General features: G+C 40.8%; 3 protein-coding genes across 11 annotated transcripts in view; all 3 read left to right on the forward strand.

Moving 5' to 3' along the window:
- prom1b (prominin 1 b) overlaps positions 1–6,490 on the forward strand; it is a 28,050-nt gene extending 21,560 nt beyond the window's left edge. For 7 of the 9 annotated variants that reach the window (XR_004021649.1, XR_004021665.1, XR_004021674.1 and 4 more), the window contains 4 exons: positions 2,299–2,414; positions 2,579–3,260; positions 4,996–5,029; positions 5,113–6,490. Coding sequence is in view for 2 of the 9 variants with exons in the window: in XM_030757543.1 (XP_030613403.1) it covers positions 2,299–2,414; positions 4,996–5,017 (138 nt within the window). In the remaining 7 variants the exon portion in view is untranslated. The remainder of the gene's footprint in view (positions 1–2,298; positions 2,415–2,578; positions 3,261–4,995; positions 5,030–5,112) is intronic. The other 2 variants (XM_030757543.1, XM_030757707.1) reach the window with 1 other exon arrangement.
- Positions 6,491–9,517: 3,027 nt separating this feature from the next.
- fgfbp2b (fibroblast growth factor binding protein 2b) lies at positions 9,518–10,879 on the forward strand. Its single transcript, XM_030740959.1, has 2 exons — positions 9,518–10,362; positions 10,529–10,879. Exon 1 carries the CDS (start codon positions 9,543–9,545, stop codon positions 10,341–10,343), a length of 801 nt encoding a protein of 266 aa, XP_030596819.1. The 5' UTR covers positions 9,518–9,542; the 3' UTR covers positions 10,344–10,362; positions 10,529–10,879.
- Positions 10,880–17,470: 6,591 nt separating this feature from the next.
- LOC115786537 (fibroblast growth factor-binding protein 1) lies at positions 17,471–18,835 on the forward strand. Its single transcript, XM_030738728.1, has 2 exons — positions 17,471–17,500; positions 17,609–18,835. The coding sequence occupies exon 2, from the start codon at positions 17,636–17,638 to the stop codon at positions 18,314–18,316; it is 681 nt and encodes a 226-aa protein (XP_030594588.1). The 5' UTR covers positions 17,471–17,500; positions 17,609–17,635; the 3' UTR covers positions 18,317–18,835.
- The last annotated feature ends 5,978 nt before the right edge of the window (positions 18,836–24,813 follow it).

Consider the following 24,813-nt stretch of genomic DNA (forward strand, 5'->3'; position numbering starts at 1 on the left):
TCTGAACAGAACATAAGACTTCTGGAACAATGTCCTTTAGACAGACAAGAGCAGAGTGGAGATGTTTAATGCAGCACCTTGTTTGGAGAAAACCAAACAAAGTACAGCGGTGGACGGCTGATGATCAAGGATTGTTTTGCAGTCACAGGACCTGGGCACCTGGCAGTCATTGAGTCAACCATGAACTCCTCTGTATAATAAAGTATTCTAGAGTCAAATGTGAGGTCATCTGTCTGACAGCTAGACTAAAACTGGGACATCCAACTGAAGCAATGTTGTAAAGAAGAATGGGCCAGAATTCCTCCACAATGATGTAAGAGACTGATGAAGTCATACAGAAAATTATTGTGTCCTGTGTGATGCTAATTCACCCCCTATTGAAAAAGCCTGATGCTGATCCTTCACTTCCTCAAAATTTTAGACCAGTTTCAAAGCTTTCTTTTATATCAAAAGTCTTAGAAAAAGTTGTGGCCAAACAGCTAAATGTTATGTTAGCTAAATATAACATACTCGATAAGTTTCAGTCTGGATTTCGTAACCTGCACTCTACTGAAACTGCTCTCCTAAGAGTCTCTAATGATATTTTAATGAAAAGAGATGCAGGTGATTACGCTGTTCTTGTTCTCCTAGACTTATCAGCAGCATTTGACACAGTAGATCAAAACATTTTAATTGACAGGTTAAGGACATGGGTGGGCATCTCTGGGTCAGCCTTAGATTGGTTTCGCTCTTACCTCTCAGACAGAAGCTTCTCAGTGGTTGCTGATAGTTTTGCATCCTCATCTGCTGCTCTGTCCTGTGGTGTGCCCCAAGGCTCTGTTTTGGGATCTATCTTGTTCTCTTTGTATTTACTACCTCTCAGAGACATTTTAGGCACATTTAAAGAGGTCTCATATCATTGTTACGCTGATGATATTCAGCTGTATATTTCCTTTTCTCCACAGAACGTTAAAAAACTATCTATTCTTCAGAATTGTGTTGAGGCTGTAAAGAACTGGATAGCTGCTAACTACCTTTCACTTAATACTGGGAAAACTGAAGTTCTTGTTTGTGCACCTGATAGCTTTGTTCCCACTGTGATAAACAATCTTGGTTTTTTATCATCAATGGTTCAGTCAAATGTCCGAAACCTAGGTGTTACATTTGACCAAGCTCTTAGCTTTGAAAAACATGTTAATAGCCTTGTGCGATCCTGCTTTTTTCATTTACGAAATGTTGCCCGCCTCAGTTGAATGGTGTCCAAACCTGAATTGGAAATTTCTATTCATGCTTTTGTCTCCTTTCGGTTGGACTACTGTAATTCGTTCTACATTGGTCTCAGCAAATCATCTTTGGATCGCCTGCAGTTGGTCCAAAATGCTGCTGCCAGGCTGCTTAATGGATCCCCTAAGTGGTCTCATGTGACACCTGTCTTGTCATCTCTGCACTGGCTTCCCATAAAGTTCAGATTCCAGTTTAAGATCTTGATGATCACTTTCACAGCTCTGCATGGTCAAATGCCTGAATACATTAGTGAGCTCTTACAACCATACATAACACACAGACTGCTGAGGTCTTCTGACCAAAATCTGTTGGTGGTTCCACGCTCTAGACTAAAAACTAAGGGAGACTGTGCTTTCAAGGTTGCAGCTCCTAAATTGTGGAATACACTACCATTACACCTGAGATCTGTGGACTCTATTGAATCATTTAAAGAACAGCTCAAGACTTATTTGTACAGGCTTGCTTTTAACTAGTGGTTTGTGTGTGTTTTATTGTGTATCACTGTTTTCTTTTAATTGTTGTAAAGCACTTTGTGAGTTTATCTAGAAAGGTGCTATATAAATAAATTTTACTTACTTACTTACTTAAGGTTGATTATAGAAGTTACTGATTCACAGGCTGTACTTAGTTTTTCACAGGACTGTATAGTGTACAGCAGTGTTGCAGCAGTATGAAGCAGGTGGGTCATAAATGGTGCAGTGATTTATTTATTTTTTTATTATGCAAAACTGAGTACAGGTGTCAAAATGAAGTTCACCTCCTCCAGCTACAACAAGAAAACACTGGTTATCCCTTCCAAGGGATATTTGGCTGCATGAGTGCTATTGATAGTTCAAGTACAATTTTCTAACAGCACACTGCTACTGTACTCTTATTTACATAAAGAATCTGAAAACACAGCTATGTTTGAAAAGCTCAAAAGTATTTTAGCACTAAGAATCTAACTCAGAGTTCAGTGTTTAAAGGCAACAGTAAACAATCAAATCTAATAACATGTGAGTGATTACTGGTATTTTTTTTTTTTTTTTTTTCCAGAACACATTCTGGTTTGGTCTGGGAGGCTGCTGCATCCTGCTGATCCCCAGCATCATCTTCTCTGTCAAACTGGCCAAGTATTACAGGAGGATGGACACAGAGGACGTCTTTGAGGAGTGAGTCCAAACAGAAAGAGAGAAATGTTCATTGTTCAGTCTTTTCTGATGTAGATCAAAGCCAAATTCATTAATACTTTTTCCTTTTTCTCTATCCATTATTCCTTTTCATGGACACAATGATATATCATATTTTCTCCTCTTGTTGTATCCGCCTGCTTCAGCTCCTCTTACCCATGGCTTGTTGCACTTTAATGCTTGTCTATTATTCCCACACCTGGTCATCTTCTCCCATGCACCTGCTCGCTTTTCAGTACGGGATTCTTCATCTTTGGATTACTTCACAGCTTTCTCACTCTTCCACCTGAAATCACAAACTCAGCATCTTATCTCTTTTCATGGTCTTCCCCGTCACTCCTCGCCGTCTTCTTCCCGACGTGAGCAATGCTCTCTGTGGATCACTCCATCCTTGTTACTTTCACAGGAGTCTTCCCATTCTCTTTCTCATCTGTCCTCCCTCACTCTTCTGTTGCAGTATGGCTAATACAGGTAATCATGGTGAACAGGTGTGTGATATCCATGGAAACTTCACCATCAGGTACGAGCCGTGGGCAGCTAAATCTGCTGGCTTGCATGCTCGAGTGTTAATTGGTGGAGGGATATTTGGAGACATGTCAACTTTTTTTTTTAACTACATGGGATTTTTCCACATGTAAAGATTGTGTGTGTGTGTGTGTGTGTGTGTGTGTGTGTGTGTGTGTGTGTGTGTGTGTGTGTGTGTGTGTGTGTGTGCGTCTGCGCATTTAGCTCTCCCTATTGTGACACTCTGACTCGGTTCCCTCGGGCCTCTGCCCCCCCGAGCTACTCAGTCTGGTGACCCACAGGAACGCTCTCCCCACTGATGAGGTATTGATGATCACTGATAATGCTCCACTAACCCTCATAGCAACGCTAACAACCAACCAACCAAGATCCACCAATCATCCTACCACTGTGTTTTCACCCAGAGACAAACTCTCTTCTTTTTCCTGCCTGTGTTCCTTCTTTTTTTCTTCATCCGTCAGTGCACTCAAACATCAGAGCCACACTAAAACAAAGTTATCTGTGACAGAGGTAACTCCTTATATCCATGTGACACCGTCATGTGTCAGGGATCCAAACTCTGCCTCAGTTTGACCCGTTTTCTTCCTTGGATTTGTTCAGCATTCAGACAACGCTGTGCAGGAAGAGAGAAAAATATTTACTTGTGTGCTTGACATGCTGTTGTGTTTGCCAGATAAAGGACAAAACAAACGTAACAGGACAAGACAGAGAAAAACGTGGGGCTTCGATATTTTTCTTAAACATGTTTCTTGTGTTGGATTGTGACAGCTCTTCAGACCAAAAATGAAACAATCTAATGTTAGAGAAAAGCATTTTTAAATACTTTTTTTTTAAAAAAACAGTGGCCCTAACAAGCAAAAGATCCCAGTTCAATCCCAGAAGGAGAAAGATTCCTTTGGGATTGTGTCAGGAAGGACATACAGTGTAAAAAAAAAAAAAAAAAAAAAAAAAAATCTGTCAAATCAAACATGCAGAGCTACGTGCTGTTGCAGCTCCTTCTAAATAAGAGAGCAGCCCAAAATATTTTAAAATACTTAAAAAAAAAAAAAAAAGAAAGAAACTACTTCATGCCATAAGTTAGTTTTCTCCACAAATTGTGAAATCATAGTGAGGGCTCAAAAGCAAAACCTCTGTCTCTGAATGTGTGCAGGTGAAAGCCTCACAGCAAATTGCAGCTTTTGAAAATGAATAATTCTGGCAGCCTTTATGTTTAATGTGCAAGTCTGTGGCCTGCACTAATTTCATCTATAATCGATATGACCATAATTCCTGTTTATACATTTTATCTTCAAACATATATAAAAGTGATTCCTAAAAGGGCCACGGCCCCCTGGTTATACTTTGATAGTAGTGCAGGTGAGGCACAGAAAGTCATTTACAATAATCTTCTTGTAATGATCATAGCATATGTTTGTCTGTTCCCTAATTCATTAATCAATCTGATACTTACTATATAAACTGCCTGGGGTACCAGGATTATCAACATCTAAAGCTTTTAGGAATTATTTTTATAGCACTCAAATCGTTACAAATTATATATACACTGTATTGCCAAAAGTATTTGCTCATCTGCCTTCACATGCATATAAACTTGACTGACATCCATTTTTAATCCATAAGTTTTAGTGTGACAGCCCACCCTTTGCTGCAGTAACAGCTTCAGCTCTTCTGTGAAGGCTTTCTACAAGGTGTTAGGAGTGTGTTGGTGACCTGTCCACTGACCCCACACGCTTCGTGGCTGAGTTGTTTATGTCATTCCCCATCACTTTTGGCAATAGTGTATATTATGTGTATGTCATCATGTATATAACAGCTGCTGGAAGCTATTAATAGAGAATCAACTTTAACAAGCACAACGTCTGTATAAGTTTGGGAATAGCTGATGTATGACAGTGTTGTTATAATATTTTCTAATCATTCTCTACATTTTGGATTGCCCACTTAACAAAAAAAAAAACAAAGGGAGTGCACATGTGTCATAGTTTTATTTATTTCCAGAAGTTTATGTTGATTTACTGTTATTTTGTTTCTTCTACAGTGGACAGGAGAACTGGAACTGACGTTCCCCTGTGGTAAGTGGCTCACCTGTATCTCTGCTTATATTTCATATCTGAGTAATCGCACTTTATTTCTCAAAAAGCACTCCTCTTTTCAGGATCACCGGGCTGTTTAGGCTTCCTATTCAGCTCTCCTAACACTTCCAAGGACAAAAGGGAAGAACATTCATGAACTGTGCTGTGAGGGCATCTCTGTCCGTCAGGCCATTTGACAAAACCACTAATGCCAGCAAACTGTAGTCCTATGAAGTGTTGTCTCGACCCCTTTACCGTTTCATTCTGTACACCATCGACTGCATAGTTAGCTGCATAGAGAATGAATTTGTACTTACATGATCAGTTTTAAACGGAGTGACACAAGTGTACAGTTTTTACACTTTCAAATCTTTTGAAAGTTTTATATATTTTTGTTAATCTTTATTTTATAACGTAAATAGTTTTTTGTAGTAGTAGCTCTCTTTGTTTTTCCTCTGTGAATATTTGTAATATTGCTCACACTTTTCCATCAGACGGTTGCATTTAGCAGGTATATTTTTAAGGAATGGTTTGACATTTTTGAAAAAAACAGCCACTCGCTTTCTTCCCGAGAATTAGATGAGAAGTGTTTGTGAAATTCAAGCAGCTGGAAAGCTCAACTAAGTAAAAGGCAAAGATTTAGAAACAAGCTAACAGCCGTGCTTGCTGTGCTTTGAGCTGCTGCCTGCAGGCTAATATCTTGTTTTCTCAATTTGAGTAAACATGCATGCAATATAGTACCTATATAGTATGGATAGCGGACTTCTAACAGTCCACACGTTCTGTGTGGGGACACTACGTGTACTTTAAATCATCGCCATATTGACTAAGTAAGAGGAAGAGGAGAGTAAGAGGAAGACCCACTGACATGGGGGCACACACCTGTAGTTGCAAAAAGACTTGTGGTGCTTTCTGACGTGACCTCTGTAAACATGTTCCTGCTGAGTTTATGGGCTCCGTCACTCATTTGGAGTCATAATGATTAAAAAATTAAGTGTTTTGTAAATTGTGGTCATTATGTTTCAGAATGAAGGATTATCCAGGATATACTCATGAAGTGCACTTTCACAGTCAGACCCGCCCCTCTGTTATTACTTCGGGTTTTAAAAACACTGAGAGGGTGACAGCAAGACATGTTTTGTTCCCTTGAGCCATTTTCACACTTTTTGTGCACATTTCAGCTAACCACACAGAGCAGAGTTATTGATATTCTCGGCTAACTCAAGAAGAAAGTGAAAACAGGCCTTTTTACAAAGTGTTGAATTATTCCTTTAAGCACCAAAGCAGCAGCAGCTCTGTTTGGTACAGGCAGTCACGGGATAAAATATGGAGTGAAGCTAAATTAAATGAATAAACAGGGGTTTGCTTATGCTATTGCATCAGCCTTTATATAACTAAATTTAACTCAATCCTGTTTTTATTGTTGATTATTGGTAATAAAAAATTGTCTGTGGGGTGTGACTTGTTTGTTGTTTTTTTAAATTCAGCTTCAAAAGTTTGGTAATCAGGGCCTTAACAGGATTTAAGGATGACACAAAATATCGCGGCTCACCGGGGTGTTAGTGAGGGCCTAGTTGCTTGTGTTGTCAAAGGTTTGAGAAAACCTCCAGAAGCCTTTGCCATATTAGGGTCTGAAAAACACAACGAAACACAACTGGGCTTGTGAAGAGGGTGCAATTCTGTAAATAACTCAAACCCAGCATCTTTATTTTTCTTCCATAAACATTGTTAATAAATTACATATTCTAGCAGGAAATGCACACACAGGAAGTGTTATTGTGTGCAAAACTGAATGAAAAAGAGTTTGATACTGTCCTGAAACCCGGATGACGTCCATGTCGCACACACAGACGTGGGTGAATACAGTGGTCACCAGTGATGTCAGTAACGCGATACATAGTAATGCGTTAGGGGCTTGACACACGGGGAGCGACGTCGCTCGCTCTCCATTCATTTCCTATGGAGCTTGTGCGATGAGGCGACAATCGCTTGACCTCCTCCAGCTAAGCGACCGGCGACATTCGTGCATGTGAAATTTCGAGCTCGTACACGTAGACGTGCACACGCGACCAGGCGACGCCACACAACAAAGTTGGAAAATGTTCTACTTTTGTCGCTGTCGCGTGGCACTAAACCCATCAGCAAGAGTTTCATTGACTGACCAATGAGCGAAGAGTATGCAGTCTGCAACCACTTTCAGCACGAAGGAAAGCATCGTTTTAGCTGTGTTTGACTTTCCTATATTATATGACACTTCACACGAAGCTGAAGTTGGTTTCCGATTGCAGCTTCCGATTCGGGAAATGGCTAAAGGGCCATTCCACTTAATTTTTCGCTACCTTCAGCATCTTTAATCTGCTCTAGTTAAAAATCTACAACACCTACACACTTCAAACCTGGACTAGATTATTCTGCACTAATAGCAGAATACTTTAAACACAATTTGTGATTTGTGAAACCTTGATCTGATTTGTGAAACTTCAATAAAGGCACATTTCAGCACTTTTTTTGCATCTGGTTCACACTAGAACTGCCCCAGCTCCAAAACTACAACACCTACACACTTCAAACCTAGACTAGATTATTCTGCACTAATAGCAGAGTATTTAAAACCAAGTTTGTGATTTGTGAAACCTTGATCTGATTTGTGAAACTTCGATAAAGGCACATTTCAGCACTTTTTTTGCATATCATATTAAAAATCTCTTTTTAAACAGAAATCTGGCTCAGAGGCTGCAGAAATCATAACAAATATAACATCACAGTTATATAAAGATATTTGAAGTGGCCAAGCCACTCATAAATCATGTTGACTGCACTCAGTTTAGCAATATAAGCAAAGACATTACACATAAAAGCACACAGAAACATCTGAATCACTTTATGACAGACGATCACTTTTGGCACAAGACCGGCAGCTGTTGAAAGTAATAAAGTAACTAGTAATCTAACTTAGTTACTTCTAAAATTAAGTAATCAGTAAAGTAACTAAGTTACTTTTTAAAGGAGTAATCAGTAGTCGGACGACTTTTTCAAGGTAACTATACCATCACTGGTGGTCACACACAGCAGCTGGAGGTAGGTTTGCAGGAAGTGATGGAGGTGGTGGTTGAGGTGGTGTGATGCTGTTGGACCCTATGAAATAGAAGACCAAACTTAGTTTAGGAAAACATGTGGTCCAGACTCTGTACACACAAACACACACCTCCTCAGTATCCCTTGCAGTCAGAATTTCTCTATTTCACCAGACTGACCGCTGTAAACGTAAAACTCCTGAATGTACTGAGGCCATGCATGCATTTATGCACTGCAGCAGGCTGTATACACACTTCAAATCGGTGTCCAAACCCACTGGCTCATGTGGAAATCTTCAGTCTGGTCTGACTTTGAACTCAGGACCTCCAGCCTGGTGGTGCCCAAGGAATGGGAGTGTTTATGTAGTGGGTGGGGGTGGGGTGGGGTGCTATTTAGAGTTAAACTGCCAGGCAGCTGACCTACGCCATGTGTCCACACTCAATCCAAGCAGCTCACAACATTAACTCATGCATATGCGATAGCTGCCAGCAGAGTCACTGTGTGCATGTGGGGTGCCACCTGTATAGCGCTTTTCTGCTCTGAGCACTCAGTGAATCACAGACTACCTGAAAAACAGAAAAAACACTATCTTGCCTGAGGACACTTTAATATGCAAACTGGAGGAGCTGAGGATCAAACCACTGCTGTTCCAGTTAGCAGACGACCTGCTCTACCACCTCCCGCAAGTGGTCTTCAGCTTATCCCAGCAGAAAGTCACATCCAGTCACTTTCAGAAGGGTGTTTAACAGCATTCACTTTTGGCCTGAAGGCTAAAAGTTTCAAGAAAGTCCAACTGGAGACTTCATGTCTAGAGATCCTGTTTCTCCATGTTTGCTCAAAGACTCTAGGGGCTCCCCAAGTAGTGAGGTCTGCAGTCAGACCCTCTCAAACTATCGAGATAAAAAGATCTGATTCACAAAGATTTCCAAAGCTGTGACCAAAACACTGCTGTATGACAAGATGTGTCATGTATAGGTTTGCGAGAGCTACCAGAAGTTCATTAGTTTGCAGCTTTCAAGATAACTTGACAACAAAAGTCACGAAACATCTAAAGAATAGCTTGAGTTTTTCTTTTCACTGGGTCAACTGTTCAAGTCTTCAAAGAATCTGAGGTTGCAGTGCTGATCTGGACTCACTGCACTCCTCCTAATCAATGGTCAATGAACCTTTTATGTGACACTGCATAATGTTTTGCAACCATTTGGCCTCATACGTGTCCTTCAGACCTTTAATTCTCCCTGGGCTCCTACAAGCCACCCCCCCTTTCCTGTCTTCATCCCTCAGTTTATGTTCTCCCTTCCTTTCATACATGCCACACGCACCTTGTGGACGTTGTGTGTGTGTGTGCGGACGTGTCTCTAGCGTGAGGGAGGGGTTAAAACAGTTTACGTGAATAATACCTTCTTTGTGAGCTTCAGCTTTATATATTCACACTCACATGCTTTCTGCACTTCCACACTTTAACCTTCTGTGCGGACACATTATCCCTGAATCCTCGCCCATCCGTCACTCTACGCTGAACCCTACCATGAGAGCTGGGTTGAGAATGTTGCTGCTGGTCTTGGCAGCAACTGTTTGTGTTTCAAATGCGCAAACCAACAACAGCAACAACACTGACAAGCAACAGCAGCAGCAGCAGCGCAACATCTGGGGTGAACCCATCCAATTCAGCACCAAGACCAAAGACTCCTGTACCATGGTGGTGTCTGCAGCCGGGAACTATACCCGCCTTCGTGTCTCCTGCAAGGGACCAACCCCAGGACGCTCTTACTACTGTGACTTCCAGGGCAAACCCACCTTGTGCCAGACCTACAACCACAAGCCTCGCCACTACTTCACGCAGATGATGTGGGAGTTGAGGAAACTGAGCCATGCATGTCAGGGAACTAAGATCTACCGCCCGCACATGTGCAAAAAATACCCAGATGAGGCTCAGATGACCTTGCTGGCCTCTTGGCCCAAGACCGCTATCTCTAAGCCCTCCAAGCCTGCTCAGGAGCCACGTAAACCAGTTGTGCCAGCCCAGAACAAGCCTGTTCCTTCTCCTAAACCTGTGAAACCCATTAAGCCTCAGCCAGGCAAGGGGCGGCAGAACAGGAAAACTACTCCTAAGCCTGAAAAGACCACTGCTCTCCCCACAGAGCTGCCCGAGTCCACAGCTTCCCGCCTCGCCTCTGAATACTGCTGGAAGAGCCTCCAGGGCTTCTGCTCCTACGTCATCAACTGGTTCCAAAACTGAGACGACAGAGCAGCCGCAGGTGGGTGAGAAAAGAAGAAGAGAAAAGTGGGGAGGGAGAGAGCTTAGCAAGGAATATGCTGATAAAATTACAACATAAAATTATGTGACAGTTTGACTTTTTCTTATAAGTTAAGCTTGAAAAGGCTAGTACAATGTGTTCATGAGTGCCTGTTTTGTTGTTTCAGTTGGGAATTACCAGCGACTGACCCACCTGCTGATCTTTGCAGGATCTGTGTGGAAGCTACTGGAGTCATTCCGTCGCGTTTTGAGTTCTGACCCCTCACATTACTGCACTCTACGAACTGAGTGCAGAACCCTCAACCTACACCTGTGTACAATTAGCGGATACTGGTTTCATGTCCAAGTCTTTTTCTTTTTTTTCTTTTTTTTTAATCTGTCAAACACACAGCAAGACAAAAGGAAAATAGGGCAGGCATGTGTTTTTGTTTGTATACGATGTAGAATTCCCTCAAGCTTTTATTCCAAGACATAAAATGTGAAGATAGAAAGAATAAAGTGTGAGTGGTGGCCTCCTCTTTTCTGTGTCACTCTTTTTTCTTCTGCTGAGGCGAAACAAGTAGCAAGCTTTCAAGCTCATTTATTTAAAGGACTCTTTGTTTCTTTTCACCACAAGCTGTAACACCCACTCCTGCTGTCCACCTGGGGGAGCTGTTACAGTGCAGACAAAGTCAAAATGAACCCACATGGCACAGGAGGTGTCTGAGCAGAGCTAAACACCTCTTTGTATGGGCTGATGAATTGAGTCTTAAGAGCTGCTGCGTGCAGGAACAGATGGGGGTCTGTGTGCAGGCCGAGGACGAGTGGAAATGGACGTCTTGGTTATGAAACAACCACAGACACAGTACTGATAGAATATAAAACAGAAGCTTAGTAGTGTTTAGAAAAAAATTAGAGAACAAAAGTATAGTTAAAACAACACAAAATAAAAAAGATACAGTGACTAATATAAACATCAGTAGAAAGATCATCAAACGAAAGGTCTGAAAGCTCTCAGAGCATTTCACAGGCTTCAAATGCTCCATCACTCCTAAACAAGCTTCTTTTCCCACTTGGTGTAAGGTCAGCCTGCCACTGTTCAAACCCTTAGAGGTTTACTGAGTTCTTATGGGGAAAACTGGTTACCAAATAGCAAATCTACCAGGTTAATTCAGGGAATTGTGTGCAAAATGATGCAACAACATAATATTTCTATTTACCTCAAAGATGCAGCCAGAAAAACAAATTTTCTATAATCTAATAGAGAATATACACACAGCTGAATGATCCAGAGCAGAAAACTGCCAAAAACTTTTATAGAGGTGCTTGCACTCACTGATGATCAGTTAATCAAGTGCATTTGAAATAATAATAAATAATAATGCAAATAATTAATTTAAAAAAATTTAAATTGGCTTTATCCAAAAAAAAAAAAAAAATCTGAACTGTGCAGATCTCTTTTCTTTTCTGTTCTTTTTTTTAATAAAAGCATTTCAAATGTCAAATTACAGCACCTTAACAGCAGAAATAAATATGTTTACAGGCTGGTTAAAAAAAATATGTTTTCTTACTCTGTGAATGGTTTCCACTGCATTTGTGTTGTTGATGCCTTTTGCAGTATTTTTAATACAATTATAGATCAAATAATATGCAGCCAACACTGCTTTACTGACTGCAAGGTGCCCAGGTCCTGTGACTGCAAAATAAGCCCAGGTCATCTCCCCTCCACCACTGCGCTCACAGTTGGTATGAGGTGTCTGTGCTGATGTGCTGTGTTTGGTTTCACCAAATGTGATGCTGTGCATTATGGCCAAATATATGTATTTTGCTCTCCTCTGTCCAAAGGACATTGTTGCAGAAGTTGTTTCTCCTCCAACCCTTCCAAACCCTTGTTGGGTCTTTTTGTAATTGTGCTGTCATGAACATTAACATCTAACATGCTAACTGAGGCCTGTAGAGTTTGAGATGTAGCTGTTGGGTTTTCTTTTGTCATGTCAAGTCAAAGTTTGTTTCTATCGCACATTTAAACAACCTCAGTTGATCAAAGTGGTGTACTGGTTATACAAAACATATACTACACATCAGTCACTAAATCAACAATAAATATATATTAAAAATCAAGTAGAACAAAGAAAATAAAAGCTGTGCTGGCATAATAAAACCAGGGTACTCAGCTCAACTAGATCTGAAAGCAAACAAATATAAATACGTTTTTTGAAGTGATTTAAAATGATTGAGAGTCTGGGCTGCTCTTACGTGAAAGGGCAGGTTATTACAAAGATTAGGTGCCACCACTGAAAAGGCTCTATTGCCTCTGCTTTTAAGCCTGGATCTAGGCATACTCAAGAGCAGTTGGTTCGTAGACCTCAGTGCTCTGGTTGGAATACAGGGTTTGAAAAGTTCAGTTAAATAACAAGGCACCAAACCATAGAGACTCTTAACAACAAGTAATAAAATTTTAAACTGGATCCTGAAATGGAATGGAAGCCAATGTAAGGTGGCCAATATGGGTGTAATGTGATCACGCTGTTTCTTTGCTGTCAAAAGATCAGCTACTGCATTTTGAATAGCTTGCAAGCGATGAAGTAACAACTGATCACAACCAGCAAATAAAGAGTTACAACAGTTGAAGCGAGATTTTTAAAAATGAAACCCAAGGGAAGCATATAAAGCAAAGAGAATGGGACCAAATAAAGAACCCTGAGGTATCCCTCAACTGAGCAGAGACGTAGATGATGAATACTGTCCTAAATAGACAGAGAAACTCCAATCTGACGAATATGACCGGAACCATTTAATTGCTGTCCCTTTAAAACCCACACATGATTCAAGCTGTGACGGAAGAATGCTACGATCTACAGTCTCAGAAGCTGCAGTCAGGTCCAAAAGCATGAGGACAGCTGAACTGCCAGCATCAGGAGTTAAAAGTGGGTCATTAAAGACTCTTAAGCAGCCCTAGATTATTGCTACAGATATTTACATATGATGGCTATTTATACAAACTATCAACAGTCCATTTGCTGGATGGGAGGAACCTTTTGTAATGTTTTACTTTTGTACAATTATAGTCCGATTTAGCTACAGTGAATTAGCTCCAGCTGGTTGTACACCTTAATGATTCAACAACTATATAGAGTTTGAAGCATATTTTAATGCAGAACATTTATACTTTTATTTCAGTAAAGGTTTATTTTTACAGAATGTATATACTGTAGTATTGCTACTAGAGCTGTAACTAAAGATTATTTTGGTCGTCAACTAATCTGTCAATTATTTTTTGATTAGCCGATTATTTCGATCTTACCTCACCTGTTCAAGCCTGCCCACCTGTGGCTATCACCTTGTTGTCTCTGCTCACAATTAAAATAATGACCCATAAAAATACGAGTTTGAAACTAATCAAATGTATTTTTAACATTAATGTGACCATCACAATAAATATTAAATAAATAATGCATATTAAAGTGAATGCAATTTTTATTTTTAAATGAAACTATAATGTGCACATAAGTAAATAAAAATGGCCTCTGTCTAAAAGTTCAAATAAGGCTTCAAATTAAATCAATAACATTTTTTTGTCCAAAACACCTGAAAAGTTTACAGGCGATTCAGTTCACGAAGAGGTTTACTATTCAGAATGAACGCTAATATTAATGTGAGAAAAACAATAGAGGAGATAACGTAGCTGCTCCTATTCTTCACTCATTAGCTAACATAACTGAAATAGTGCCACAAACATCATCCATGAGACCTTGTTTCCAACAGGTAATCTAACAGAAACATTACTGTACAAACATTAACAGGGTATCAACGACGCACTAACTCTCTAAAATGTACCCATCCAGAGCTGACGTCACAGCTCCAGGATGCCTGCGTTTTAAACGCTCACGCATTGCAGTGATGCTGCTGTGGAAGGAAATCTCTGCTTTGCACAGGCTGCATTCAACATTACCATCTAACATGCTAACTGAGGCCTGCAGAGTTTGAGATGTAGCTATTGGGTTTTTTGAAGTTTCTCTAAGCATTACACAGTCTGCGCTTAAGAGTGAATCTGTTGGGACATCCACTCCTGGGAAGATTGTGGCATTGTGTTTCATATATATCATGCTTTCAAAGTATAGGAAAATGTTATTTGAAAGCAACAGAGTATGTTTATGTATTATGATGTAGGTATAATATATGCACCTTTAGGCCTATTTTTATATAAATACAGCATTTGAATACATGCAGATTTAAAGAGGAAATTAAAAACAAATACAAAACTAAAAAAAAAAGAAACTGTTAATCCTGGAGCACTAGCAATGTTTTCCTATTGTAGCTTTGTGAGGTGGAGGCACACTTTATGGGTAGGTACAAGTCACGAGATAAATCTGAAAAAGAAGAAAAAACTAATTTCTTTAATCTTTGCAGTTTTTTGTAAAATAATGACTCAATTTAACTTTCTGCAATATAAATACATCACAAATCACTCTGGAGGAATAGGAAACAATTCAGTCCCAGCCAGGAAATGCTGAGAGGTGAAACCCTTCTGTAACAGGGTCACAAGACAAAAATATTTTACATTAATACACTTTTATCTTTAGTCAGGTGCTGAATTTTACTTTTTTGTATAATCTTTCTCTTTAACAAATGAGGAGTAAAAGCTACAATAAATAGAGAAGTTGAGTAAATGTGCTTGTGATGCTTTTAGGCTGCTCAACCGCTAGTGAACACAAGATGATGCTGCTGAGCTGAGAGCAAATGGAGTGAGGCCCCAATGAAAGCAGCGCTATGAAGGTGAGAGGAAGAGCAACCACAAAAAAAATCTACACATGCAGAAATGTCATTATAACAGTTTATGGACTGTACTGAAATGTATCCAACACAAACATGGAGACAAAAAAAAAACACAAAGTCATTTTTCCATCACTTCAAAGGACTTCAGACTTTGCATTCATTTTCCAAAAGCATACTGTAACCGTAAACCAATTCCTCACCTTAAAATATAATGATTTCCAGTATCGTGCAGCCCCTGATTTATTTATAATTTGCTAGGAAAATGGGAAACAGGTGCAGCTTCTTAAAGGATATTGCACGGCTCTTTTCTTGGATTTTGGCTGCCTGTTTCAGGTCTTTGCTAGATTCTTTTTTTCCTGTTTCTTAAGTACATGACTTTCAAATACTGTTCATCTGCTGGTTTTTTTTAGGCCTGGCCCCCACTTGTTCAGCTTCTTCAAATTTTTTAAGGACACACTGTACACCATGCTGAGATATGCAATGTTTTCAGTTAACAGCTCTTTGGAAATTACATTGTTTGTATAAAAGTACTATTTTAATGCCTTTAAAACAGTGTTATCTTTGGCATGTTACCATAGATTCAACAAAAAAAAAAGGGAACAAATGATATGTTCAGAAGACCCCTATGGAAGAGTCACCATGGGAACTGTTTACCCTGCCCGAGACAGGGTTACCGGAGCCCCACACTGGAGATAGGCCTGGGGAGGGAGCTCGAGGGAGAGCGTCTGGTTGCCAGGCATTAGCCCTTGGGGCCCAGCTGGGCACAGCCCAAAGAGATGACATGGGGGTTGCTTCCCTGCGCCCTTGGGCAGGGGAATGGGTCCTGACTGTTGTTTGCGCTTATGTGCAAAATGACAGTTCAGAGTACCCACCCTTCTTGGAGTCACTTGGTGGGGTGCTCAAGGGTACTCCATCCAGTAACTCCATCATCCCTGTTGCGAGACTTCAATGCTCATGTGGGCAATAACAGTGAGACCTGGAGGGGACGTGACTGGGAGGAATGGCCTGCCCGATCTGAACCTGAATGGTGTTTTGTTATTGGAGTTCTGTGCAAACCCCAGTTTGTCCATAACGAACACTATGTTCGAACATAAAAATGTCCATAAGTGCACGTGGTACCAGGACACCCTCGGTCGCAAGTCGACGATTGATTTTGTAATCGTATCATCAGATCTGCAGCCTTATGTTCTGGACACTCGGGTGAAGAGAGAAGCTGAGCTGGGAGGATACTGAACACCCGGCAGAGGCCCCAGTCCACGAGATCTTCAACTCCCACCTCCGGCAGAACCTCGACAGCATTCTGAGGGAGGCTGAGGACATTGAGTCTGAATGGACCATGTTCCACACCTCCATTGTTGAGGCTCCTTAATGTTGTTGCACCCAATCGTTTGACTGATGGGAAATCAAAATATATTCAGTTAAAAAAAAAAAAAAAAAAGACCATAAAACATTTATCTGTATTAAGCACATATGTAGGATCAGTGGAGAGCTTCTTACCAGACTGTTGCTTATTTAAAAATTGACAGATCAACTTTGTGTCTCTGGTCTCTCAATAACCCTTCGTTAGTTCTGTGTTTGCTCTCCACCAACTCCAGGAGAGAATATTTTGGCTCCTTATTAGGGAAATGATGCAGTATGATCACCAGCTGTATAGTTTGTCACTGCACTTTGATTTTAATAGAGAAAAGAAAATGTATGTTACAAAGAATACAAAGAAAAAGCTAAATGTATTTTCCACTTAATTATTGAAAATTTCACCTAATTTCTTTGTTTGATGTGATTTTTTTTACAGCATTTTTTTTTTTTAGAAAAATGTACTCGCTTCGTATTTTTTCTGTCCTCTTTTTTTAAAATCAAGAACGATCAAGAATGTTTGAAAAGAAAAAATCTGGGGAAATTTCTGTTGATGGCAGAAAAGGGTTGGTGGGAAAGTTGGAGGCAAACCTTCAAGATGTGCTGGTGAGCCTGTGCATGTGACTGTGTGGGAGCTGTAATAGTAATCAGGCTCAAGAAAGTTCTTTAGGATAAACCAAGAACCTGTACAGACATGCTGATATATCATCCCATGATAGTAAGAGTGTAAATCACGCTTTGATCTTCAGTTCCACTCAGAGTAAAAGGCAGAAAGTCGTTTTTGGACATGTCACAACTTAACATAATCTGACCAGCCACTGCTGCCAATTTTTTTCTCATTGAAAAAGGATAAGCGGAAGAGAAAGGATGGATGGAATTTGTATAGAGCTGTGTGTGTGTGTGTGTGTGTGTGTGTGTGTGTGTGTTGGGCGGCAACGGTGGGCGTGCTGTAGTATGGTATGAAAGCCATGTGCCACACTGGTAAGCGGCATAAGAAGAAGTTTTACGCACAGCAACCCTTGTCATTTTCGGTAACTTAGAAACAGTACTTTCTCGTATCTTCAACAGACTATTCAGACATTTTAGTTGCAGTTTTTATGCGTCTAATTGTGTCACCATTTATACATATCCCCTTTCAGATAAAGAGTGATTCTGTTGAAAACAAAATGTTGTTGCTGAAGGTTTCGGCTCCTTGGTTGCTGCTGGTTTTACTCGGGCAGCTGGTCTCTCTCTCCTGTGGTGCGCGCAAATCGGACAAAGCCGTGGTTCCAGCCGGTGGCAGAGCGCATAGGAGTGGGAACAAGGGTGTAGCGGGCGGCCGGGGAAAGTTCACCACCAAGGAAAAGATGCAGTGCACGTGGGTTGCCAAAGACGTCAGTGACGCGGTCCAGCTGCTGGTCAAATGTGAGAACCCGGAGGCTCGCATCAAAGGCGGAATCACCGACCTGAGCTGTAAGTACAACGCCAAACCTCGGGAATGCCCGGGCTACCGGTCCGACCCCAAAAACTTCTGGAAACAGGTGGCCCGCGCGCTCAAACGGCTGCAAGGTAAAATGTGCAAGGACGAGCGCGCGCTGGTGAGGACCGGCATGTGTAAGCTCGCACCCCGAAGTGCGCACTTCAAGCTGGACATCTCGAGCTCCGTTGCCTCCGCTCAGGCCGGAGACCCGGAGACTCCCCCTGCGCCGCCATCAACACCATCACCCCGCCCTACCCCCTCGGCAACCACAGCCTGCACGAGGAGACGCGCGGACCACAGTAAAACGGCCGAAGAGTTCTGCAGCAGCTCGTGGGCGAGCGTGTGCTCGTTCTTCTTGTCCATGATGCAAAGCGAGGAGGACTGCTAGCTCCAGCTTACGGGAGGAGACGTGGTGGACTTCACGCAGGATTTATTTTGAGTCTCTTATTTTTAATCGGCAAAATCAGATATTCTCTCTGTGCGCATGCGTATCAATATTAGGCTACACGTTTTACTCAGGTGAGCTTATTTATAAGGAGTTTGGCTCAACTAATCAGAACTGAAGATTTTCCTATAAATGTAACGGCAGATGTGAAAAGTAAGATTTTTGTGTTACTGTGTTAACTAGATTTTTAAAATCCTTGTGTATATCAGTTTTATACCTTTTTAGAAGTAAATATACATTCCTGTTATTGTCATTTTATTTAAAAAATTCAACATAAAGTTATCAGTCCTCTTTGAATGGTATGTCTTAATCATAAAGTAGACACTCTAATTGTTAAGTGCTGCTCACACAATCATAGAATTATCATGTGCTTAAACTACAATACTGTTGCTCAGTTCTCTGTACTTTTTTACTGGAGTGAATTGTTTCTTCTACCTCTGGTCATGAGCCAACCACCAATGTAAGCACCACAAATAAATATTTTTGTTTTTGCTATTTGTGTTTTTTGTTGCCATGGAAGATTTGATGAGAAATCTAAACAGCAAACGTCTCAAAGATTAAACCCCTTGTCTGAAACAGAAGATTAACTGAGGGGCTGCACTAAGGCCCATATGATATAAATGAGGATTACTGTGAAGTGTGGGTCACGCAAAGTTACTCCAGAAGAGTCCAAAAATAAGAATATGGAGTTGAAAATGAGCATAATAAGTCACTGTATAGCACACACAGGGTACATCATTGGAGAGGTCACCAGTCTCTTGCATAGCTAACACACAGACAACCATTCAAACTCACATTCACACCTACAGCCAGTTTAGAAGCAGTAATTAACCTAACAAGCATGTCTGTGGACTGTGGGAGGAATCAAGACTACCCAAAGAGAACCCACACAGGCACTGGGAGGGCATCTAAACTCCTTACATGTGTAACCTGTTTAATTGTGAATTCTACTTCTTAAAGACCTCCAAGACTCTTAAGCTTTCCATCTGACATTTTTGCTTTTATGATCCTGAACAAAACATCCTCGGCCTCACGATCAAAATGCACTTTCATACAGCTGGTTAAAAGATTGGTGAATTACACCACACACAGAGGTCCCATCCAGATGACATGCCCCTAAGTTAATGCTCCACACATTCATGAAAGACTCAGATGTGTAAGCAGTCCAGTCGTGTATGACATCCAATTAGGAGGGCTCTTTCTGCAGCTTCCTGCAGCAGCTTCTAATTACCTTCTCAGTGACAGCAGCCCTTGGCATTGGCACTTACTGTATACAGAAATATAGGAAGTAAAGGCTCAAATATCACAGATGTGTGCACACACGTGTGTGTGTGTGTGTGTAATCCCTGAACAAGTGCAGCCCTTGTTGTGGATTTTTATGCCTTTATTTCCGTAGCCTCAACTTTGTTGCCTATGACCTACTGTTTGCTCCCTCAGACAGACACATAAAGTTACCTGGACTGTGACTTCGACCTTTTTCACATTAGTGCTCTCTCTTTAATGGCATAAAAAGGAAACAAATTGTTTGTACAACCTCTTCCTCACAACTCAAGGATACATTCAAGTGTCACCACACAGTCAGAGAGGAAGTAGTCAGAGGTTAGAGGTTAAGGGTGAAGGAGGAAATAATATATCACCCAAATGTCTGAAACCTGTTTCCCCACCTCTATTTTAGTCATCATGGAAGGCTCAGATGTTTAAAGGAGCAGTCAGTATTTTTTTTTTTTTTTTATGCCAAAAGCAGAAGAGAGGTCTTAGGTGTTCGCCTGCTGTGGAGGGACATTTAAATTTGTGCCTGCTCCTTCAGACTCAAGATATGAAGAATCATACCTACATGTTTTATCATTGAACAGGGGGTTTCCTTTACCAAAAAAGCAATCAGCATCTTAACAAAATAACAGCTAATGTTAGACTCAAGTGTCCTTAAAAAAAAAATAACACTTTCTCTCTTAAAAAAGAGTTTGATCACATTCTCACACTGAATGAGAGTTTATTCACTGTCAGAGTCCAGCAAAGTTACTGTACATCCACTTTAGAGACAGTTTCACTAATGCCAGCTAAAAGGGCAGCTAACAGTAGCTAACAGTGGCTAAAACAGCAGTCTTATCAACAGAAAAGTTCAGGATATCCTCAACAGCTCACCTCAGTATCACTGTCATTGGCCAGAAGTGACCTTCTCTGACTCATTGGCTCGTATGACTCCTGTCACAAAGTTTTACAGCCTCCTCCACAGTAAATAAAGATGGACAAAGGACAGCTGAAGTAAACAGTGGACTGACTCTGGGTCACATCTGGAGCTGGTCCCAACAGTTGTAGCAACACACCAGCTGGCTGCAGCCGTTATAGTTGATGTTTCGTAGGTGTGAATGTGAGCATGAATGGGTATCTATCTCTGTGTTAGCCCTGCGAGAGACTGACAACCATTCCAGGGTGTACCCCGCCTCTTGCCCTATGACAACTGGGATAAGGCACACCTCAACCATGAACTGGACAAGAAAATGGATGGATGGATGGATGGATGGATGGATGGATGGATGGATGGATGGATGGATGGGACGCATTAAGACTGTGAATTCTGTGCATTTGTGAGACAAAATGAAAAGCAAACTAGAAAAAGCATTTCCTGAAGAAAATGCACTGTGAATGCTGCATGCTGAAAGATTGGAGCTGAAATGCCAAGAAAGGCTTCAAACAGCTGGAACTTTATTTGCTGAAAGAGCTTCAATGAACTGCTGAATACCTGAACTGCTGAACTGTTGATTACCTGAACTGCTGAACTGCTGAATTGCTGAACTGCTGAATTGCTGAACTGCTGAATTGCTGAACTGCTGAATTGATGAATACCTGAATTGCTGAACTGCTGCATTGCTGAACCGCTGAATTGCTGAACTGCTGAATTGCTGAACTTCTGAATACCTGAACTGCTGAACTCTTGAATACCTGAACTGCTGAACTGCTGAATTGCTGAACTCCTGAACTGCTGAACTGCTGAATTGCTGAACTGCTGAATTGCTGAATACCTGAATTGCTGAACTGCTGCATTGCTGAACCGCTGAATTGCTGAACTGCTGAATTGCTGAACTTCTGTATACCTGAACTGCTGAACTGTTGAATACCTGAACTGCTGAACTGCTGAATTGCTGAACTGCTGAATACCTGAACTGCTGAATTGCTGAACTGCTGAATTGCTGAATACCTGAATTGTTGAACTGCTGCATTGCTGAACCGCTAAATTGTTGAACTGCTGAATTGCTGAACTGCTGAATACCTGAACTGCTGAATTGCTCAATTGCTGAACTGCTGAATTGCTGAATTGCTGAACTGCTGAATTGCTGAACTGCTGAACAGGTGTTAAAAATGTTGAACAGGTGTTAAAACTGCTGAACAGCTGTTAATAATGCCGAACAGCTGTTAATAACGCTGAACAGCTGTTAAAGTGCTGAACAGCTGTTTTAAACCTGAAAAGGCTGTTAAAGTGCTGAACGACTGTTTAAACCTGAAAAGGCTGTTAAAAGTGCTGAACGACTGTTTTAAACGTGAAAGGCTGTTAAAAGTGCTGAACGACTGTTTAAACCTGAAAAGGCTGTTAAAAGTGCTGAACGACTGTTTAAACCTGAAAAGGCTGTAAAAGTGCTGAACGACTGTTTAAACCTGAAAAGGCTGTTAAAAGTGCTGAACGACTGTTTAAACCTGAAAAGGCTGTTAAAAGTGCTGAACGACTGTTTAAACCTGAAAAGGCTGTTAAAGTGCTGAACGGCTGTTTTAAACCTGAAAAGGCTGTTAAAGTGCTGAACGACTGTTAAACGTAATGTCATAAAGTAATAACATAAATCTGCAGAAGAAGCTGAGCATTTTGATACCAGAATGGTTTCTGTAGCATAAACGGTGCTGAAGTTATGAAAGACCAAAAAACAGCTCAACTTTGAACAGCTTGCATGCAGAGGAATAATCCACCAATCAGTTTAAAGTATTATGAGCCAATCAGAATGCTGCTACACATTTAGTTCTGCCAACTCAAAACAGCTGTGTAACTGTTTAACTGCAGGCACTTTGTGGCAAAGCCCTGTTGAATTTGTCTTGGCGCACCTCCCGAACAAATGCTTATAAATCAAAAACCGTAACTCCTATCAAAATAATTTTTAAACTGTGAGCGTCACAAGGACCTGCTCTAAACACCAGTGTAATTTTTATTTTCCTGGGTTGAAAAATGTGGACATGGGAGCAGTTTAAAAAAAGCGTCTTTTCTGGTTTTGAGAAAATCACCTCCCGAAAATTACTATAGAGGCGGATGGAGGAGTTGGAGGGTGCTCCCTCTGCTTGAAGCCTCACAGTTTAAAAAGTTTACATTTCTCAGGGCTAAGAGACACATTGTTTGAAAGTAGAGAAGCAGCTCTACGTTTTGATCATAAAATCATGGCTGTAGAGTGAAGAGTGTGGACACAGCGGCAGTTTAGAGAGATATTTTTCAGCTGAAGAATTTCAAGTCTCCCACTCTAACCTTTGGAATGCGCACTCTAGACGACCACATACACAACCATTATAAACGCTAAAAAGAGCAAAAAACCTTCTTGTGCTTAAACTGTAACTGTTTAAAAACCATAAAAGATATTAATACAAAAAGTAATAGCTGAATAGCTGAGAGTCATGGCTTTATTTTAAAGTTTAAATGGTGTCTCTAGCTTAAGGTATGCTGAAGTTCTTAGCTTTTAAAGTCTGAAAGGGTTTTAAAAGGTTTTTAAGCTTTCCCCATTCATTTGAATGGGGCCAAAAAAATTAGAAAAATATTAATATTAAATTAATGGCAGAAGATTTGAACCTGAAAAGTAATAGCAGCGATCTCCTGAAGAAGCCGCACGTTTTGATACCAGAACGGTTTCTGTAGCTTAAACGGTTTTTGAGATCGAAGCGGTCAAAAAACGTACGGAAGAATAATATATAATAATAATAATAACTAGAAAAAGCATTTCCTGAAGAAAATGCACTGTGAATGCTGCATGCTGAAAGATTGGAGCTGAAATGCCAAGAAAGGCTTCAAACAGCTGGAACCTTATTTGCTGAATGAGCTTCAATGAACTGCTGAATACCTGAACTGCTGAACTGTTGAATACCTGAACTGCTGAACTGCTGAATTGCTGAACTGCTGAATTGCTGAACTGCTGAATACCTGAACTGCTGAATTGCTGAACTGCTGAATTGCTGAACTGCTGCATTGCTGAACCGCTGAACTGCTGAATTGCTGAACTTCTGAATACCTGAACTGCTGAACTGTTGATTACCTGAACTGCTGAACTGCTGAATTGCTGAACTGCTGAATTGCTGAACTGCTGAATAGCTGAACTGCTGAATTGCTGAACTGCTGAATTGCTGAATACCTGAATTGCTGAACTGCTGAATTGCTGAACCGCTGAATTGCTGAACTGCTGAATTGCTGAACTGCTGAATTGCTGAACTGCTGAATTGCTGAACTGCTGAATTGCTGAATTGCTGAACTGCTGAATTGCTGAATTGCTGAACTGCTGAATTGCTGAACTGCTGAATTGCTGAACTGCTGAATTGCTGAATACCTGAATTGCTGAACTGCTGCATTGCTGAACCGCTGAATTGCTGAACTGCTGAATTGCTGAACTGCTGAATTGCTGATCTGCTGAATTGCTGAACTGCTGAATTGCTGAATTGCTGAACTGCTGAATTGCTGAATTGCTGAACTGCTGAATTGCTGAACTGCTGAACAGGTGTTAAAAATGTTGAACAGGTGTAAAACTGCTGAACAGCTGTTAATAATGCTGATCAGCTATTAAACTGCTGAACAGCTCTTAAAGTGCTGAACGACTGTTTTAAACCTGAAAAGGCTGTTAAAGTGCTGAACGACTGTTTAAACCTGAAAAGGCTGTTAAAAGTGCTGAACGACTGTTTTAGACCTGAAAAGGCTGTTAAAGTGCTGAACAACTGTTTAAACCTGAAAAGGCTGTTAAAAGTGCTGAACGACTGTTTTAAACCTGAAAAGGCTGTTAAAAGTGCTGACCGACTGTTTAAACCTGAAAGGCTGTTAAAAGTGCTGAACGACTGTTTAAACCTGAAAAGGCTGTTAAAAGTGCTGAACGACTGTTTAAACCTGAAAAGGCTGTTAAAAGTGCTGAACGACTGTTTTAAACCTGAAAAGGCTGTTAAAGTGCTGAACGACTGTTTTAGACCTGAAAAGGCTGTTAAAAGTGCTGAACAACTGTTTAAACCTGAAAAGGCTGTTAAAAGTGCTGAACGACTGTTTTAAACCTGAAAAGGCTGTTAAAAGTGCTGACCGACTGTTTAAACCTGAAAAGGCTGTTAAAAGTGCTGAACGACTGTTTAAACCTGAAAAGGCTGTTAAAAGTGCTGAACGACTGTTTAAACCTGAAAAGGCTGTTAAAAGTGCTGAACGACTGTTTTAAACCTGAAAAGGCTGT

This window comes from Archocentrus centrarchus, chromosome 1 (assembly GCF_007364275.1).
Source record: "Archocentrus centrarchus isolate MPI-CPG fArcCen1 chromosome 1, fArcCen1, whole genome shotgun sequence".
Classification (NCBI taxonomy): Eukaryota; Metazoa; Chordata; class Actinopteri; order Cichliformes; family Cichlidae; genus Archocentrus; species Archocentrus centrarchus.

Bases quoted from the DNA above. Each gene is read 5' to 3' on its own strand.
- LOC115786537 (XM_030738728.1), top strand. From the start codon at position 17,636: ATGTTGTTGCTGAAGGTTTCGGCTCCTTGGTTGCTGCTGGTTTTACTC.
- fgfbp2b (XM_030740959.1), top strand. From the start codon at position 9,543: ATGCTTTCTGCACTTCCACACTTTAACCTTCTGTGCGGACACATTATC.